Source organism: Myotis davidii, unplaced genomic scaffold (genome assembly GCF_000327345.1).
Source record: "Myotis davidii unplaced genomic scaffold, ASM32734v1 scaffold333, whole genome shotgun sequence".
Lineage (NCBI taxonomy): Eukaryota > Metazoa > Chordata > Mammalia > Chiroptera > Vespertilionidae > Myotis > Myotis davidii.
Genome location: NW_006285266.1, coordinates 111,576 through 115,967, shown reverse-complemented (window position 1 = coordinate 115,967; position 4,392 = coordinate 111,576). Strand labels below are relative to the sequence as shown.

Sequence of the window (4,392 nt, the reverse complement as noted above, 5' to 3'; positions counted from 1 at the left end):
GAGAGAATCATTGATTGGTTGCCTCCTGAACACCCCCTACTGGGGATCAAGCCTGCAACCTGGGCATGTGCCCTGACTGGGAATTGAATGATGACCTGGTTCATGGGACTACACGCAACCAACCGAGCCACACTGGCTGGGCTCAATGCCTTTGCTTTTGATGTCAAACCCAAAAAGTCGTCACTTAGACCAAGGTCAAGGAGCTTACTGCCTGTTTTCTTCTAGGAAGAATTTCAAGTTTTACATTCAGTTTTTTAATGCATTTGAGTTAGTTTTATGTGTGTGAGATAGTAATTCAGTTTCACTCTTTGGCATGTGTTTTTTCCAGTTTTCCCAACAGTGCTTATGGAAGAGACTGTCCTTTCCCTGTTAAATACTCTTAGCTCCTTTGAATTAATTTATCATATGTATGAGTTTATATCAGGGCTCTCTACTCCATTCTGTTGATCTGTGTGTCTGTTTTTGTGCCAGTATCATACTGTTTTGATTACTGTAGCTTTGTAATATAGTTTGAAATCAGGGGGCATGATGCCTCCAGTTTTGTTCTTTCTCAAGATTGCTTTGGAGATTTGGGGTCTTTGTGGTTCCATACAAATTTTAGGATTGCTTGTTCTACTTCTGTGAAAATGCCATTGGAATTTTAACAGGTATTGTATTGAATCTCTAGATTGTTTTGGGTAATATGGAGATTTTAATAATACAGGGCGGGACAAAGGTAGGTTTCGTTTCCAGTTGTATGTACATGAAACAATTTATTCTTCATATGTGAAAGTTTATTCTTGTATTATTATTTATTAATTATTGTATTATTTTCCATACGAACAACTGTAAGCCTACTTTTGCCCCACTCTATTAATTTTTTGCAGCCCATGAATACAGGATATCTTTCCAAGCATTTTTAAATTTCATAGAAATAAGTGATATTTTCTGAGGTTTACTTTTATTATACTTGGGGCAGATTTTATTATCTATACTACGTGGTCTTTATGAAAATAGTTTGGAACTATGTTTTCTTCTTCAGTGATTTGAAACAATTTAATAGCATTGGAGTCCTGGTTTAATATAAGAATTCACTGGAAACCGTCTGGGCCTCGTGCTTGCTTGTATGTTTTCTCTCTGACTCTCTCAGGAGTAGCAAAGTTCTCTTACTGGTCTTTTCTGGCCCAGGAACTCTAGGAATATTTCTTACAAGCATCTTTTTCCTGCTTGCCTTAATTGAAATTGTACTGCAGTGCAAACATGTTGGGGACACATAGTTCACCTTCTTTGTAGGAATGTTATGAAACCAGAGGCTTTAATTAACTTTGTCATAATTAATTAGATTGCTTATTAAATAATAACAAGAGTTTCATGTTGGATATTGTTGAGTCTTTTTGAGTACTTAACTATAATCTACCTTTTTACAAATGTATTCAATGTTATAGAAATTCATTTTTACTTAATGGAAATGTAATTAATCTCTGTTTCTTTATTGTATAGAAATTTACAGCAACAATGTCAACACCAGATAAGAAAGCCTCACAAAAGATTGGTTTTCGATTACGCAACCTACTCAAGCTTCCCAAAGCACATAAATGGTGCATATATGAGTGGTTCTACTCAAATATAGATAAGTATGTATCATGAGTTATATGATGAATATTACTTGAACCAAAAATTTAAGACTTTCAAATGTTATAAGCCAAGGGTGGGCAAACTTTTTGACTCGAGGGCCACAATGGGTTCTTAAACTGGACCGAAGGGCCAGAACAAAAGCATGGATGGAGTGTTTGTGTGAACTAATATAAATTCAAAGTAAACATCATTACATAAAAGGGTACGGTCTTTTTTTTTTTTTAGTTTTATTCATTTCAAACGGGCCGGATCCGGCCCGTGGGCCGTAGTTTGCCCATGGCTGTTATAAGCTATAACCTTTTCTGTATGTCCATTTTGAGCCTATCTTTTCCTAAATTCCTTTTTCTATTCTTTATTCTGGTTTGATCTGTTTCCATTTCTCATAGTTTTCTTCCCCCTTTTTGAGGAAGAAGTTATTAAACATTTTAGTGTAAAATAAAATGAAAGCATAATTTTTATATTGTAATTTATCAAGACTGTGACACAAAGAACCAGTATTTGCAATGAATGGGACTTGTTTTATAAATGTTCAGATTTTAAGTGTTAGTATAATAGTAGAGAAATAGTGGATTCAATAAGATTTCTAGACGGATAGTCTTTCTTATTTGGTAGCACTTATGAACTTTAGTTACACATAAATGTTTAAATAAAACATTAAGAATCTATGCAATAACAGTATTTACTGAGGAAGAATGTTGGTTTCTCAGCCATCACATTCTGTTCCCTGCTGGTTATGGGTGGTGCTTTGCTGGCTACTTATCTTTACTTCACTTCCACACCAGCTGCCTACTCTCATCTGGTAAATCTTGTGAATGTTCATATTTAAGCCCAAGACCTTTCTAAAAAATATATTTTTTTATTGATTTTTATAGAGAGGAAGAAAGAGGGTGAGAGAGAAAGAAACATTGATGTGAAGAGAGCCATCAGTTGGCTGCCTCCTGCATGCCACATACTGGGGATCAGGCCCACAGCCCAGGCATGTGCCTAGACTGGGAATCGAACCAGCAACCTTTTGGTGCACAGGACAACACCCAACCAACTGAGCCACCCTGGCCAGAGCCCAAGACCTTTGTGTATCACTGCTAGTTCTTGATTGCCCAAACCCATGAGTAGAATATTGTTGTCCACAGGTTTTCCATAGGTGTATAAGCAGGCTCTGAGGGTGTCGGAGTGTGGTCTGAGTTCTTGAATTCCATTCTAACTTTCTGGAGTGCTCCAGTCTTCTAAAAACAGATTTATTCTCCAAGAGGACTCCTTGATGAAGCTGTTCCTTTTGGGACAAACACTTTGTAGCTAACATTGCTTATCCTCGCAGGTGCAATGCCAGAGCCAGGATAGCCCCGAGGGTATACTCCTGTAGGACATTGAACATCAGTGTCGCCTGGGCCTCTCGAGCACAGACTAACTGTTACACGTGATTTGTTCCACAAAAGCCAAGAATTTAATGCAGTTTTAGCCCTTTGTGTATCTGATGTGTATATATTTTGTGTAAAACTGAAAGTTTGCATTTTGTGATTAGTTTGATGTTGAAAATTGAAATGCATATTTAAATTTTTGTCTCTTTAAGTAACACATTGTCTATTGACCATTAAAATACCATTTCTATTTTGTAGACCGCTCTTTGAAGGTGATAATGACTTCTGTGTATGTCTAAAGGAGTCTTTTCCTAATTTGAAAACAAGAAAGTTAACAAGAGTAGAATGGGGGAAAATCAGGCGGCTAATGGGAAAACCACGGAGGTAAGAATGTTTTGTTTCAAGTAAAACCAATGTGTCGGGAGTGTCATTACTGCGTTGATTTAGGTTCACAACTGAATTGAGAGGCAGGTGTAGAGATTTCCCAGATACCCCCTTGCCTCCACACAGGCATAGCCTTCACAGGGATCAACATCCTCCAACACGGGTACACGTATGACAATTGGTGAACCTACATCGACACATTATAACAGTGATGGAGAACCTATGACACGCGTGTCAGAGGTGACACACGAACTCATTTTTTGGGTTGATTTTTCTTTGTTAAATGGCATTTAAGTATATAAAATAAGTATCAAAAATATAAGTCTTTTACGATGGTTGCAAATATTAACAAATTTCTATATGTGACACAGCACCAGAGGTAGGTTAGAGTTTTTCAAAATGCTGACACGCCGAGCTCAAAAGGTTCGCCATAGCTGCATTATAACCATCCACAGTCCATCGTTAACATTAGGGTGCATTCCGTGGGTTTTGAGGACTGTATGAGGACATATACCCGCCATTATCACAGACAGAGTAGAGTCCCTGCCCTAAAAATCCTCAGCTGCACTGTGCGTCCCTCCCCTCCACCCAGCTCCTGGCAGCCACTGCCCTTCCTGTCATCTCCCTAGTTTTGCTTTTTCAGGATGTCATGCATTGGGATCGTAGGGTATGTAGCCTTTCCAGACTGGCTTCTTTCACTTAGTAACTCATGGCTTGATAGCACCTTCTTTTTGGCCGTGAGTAATATTTCATGATCTACATGTATACCACTCACTATGAAGGACACCTCATTGCTTCCAATCTTTGATGAATAGGAATAAAGCTGCCATAACCACCCATGTGCAGATTTTAGTGTGGACCTAAGTTTTCAGTTCATTTATGTAAATACCAGGGGCTGTGGTTGCTGGATCATATGGTAAGAGTATGTTTAGTTTTATAAGAAACTAATGAATTGTCTTCCAAAGTGGCTGTACCATTTTGCTTTCCCGCCAGCAGTGAATGAGAGTCTTGTTGCTCCATGGCCTGGCTAGCATTTTTT

At 38.2% G+C, this 4,392-nt stretch overlaps 1 protein-coding gene across 3 annotated transcripts in view; it reads left to right on the top strand.

The window, feature by feature from the left end:
* The window catches only part of LIN9 (lin-9 DREAM MuvB core complex component), a 47,208-nt gene that overhangs the window by 13,341 nt on the left and 29,475 nt on the right, over positions 1-4,392 (top strand). For all 3 annotated transcript variants that reach the window (XM_006756041.2, XM_015558962.1, XM_015558961.1), the window contains 2 exons: positions 1,480-1,613; positions 3,228-3,353. In XM_006756041.2, the coding sequence (XP_006756104.1) occupies positions 1,480-1,613; positions 3,228-3,353 (260 nt within the window). The remainder of the gene's footprint in view (positions 1-1,479; positions 1,614-3,227; positions 3,354-4,392) is intronic.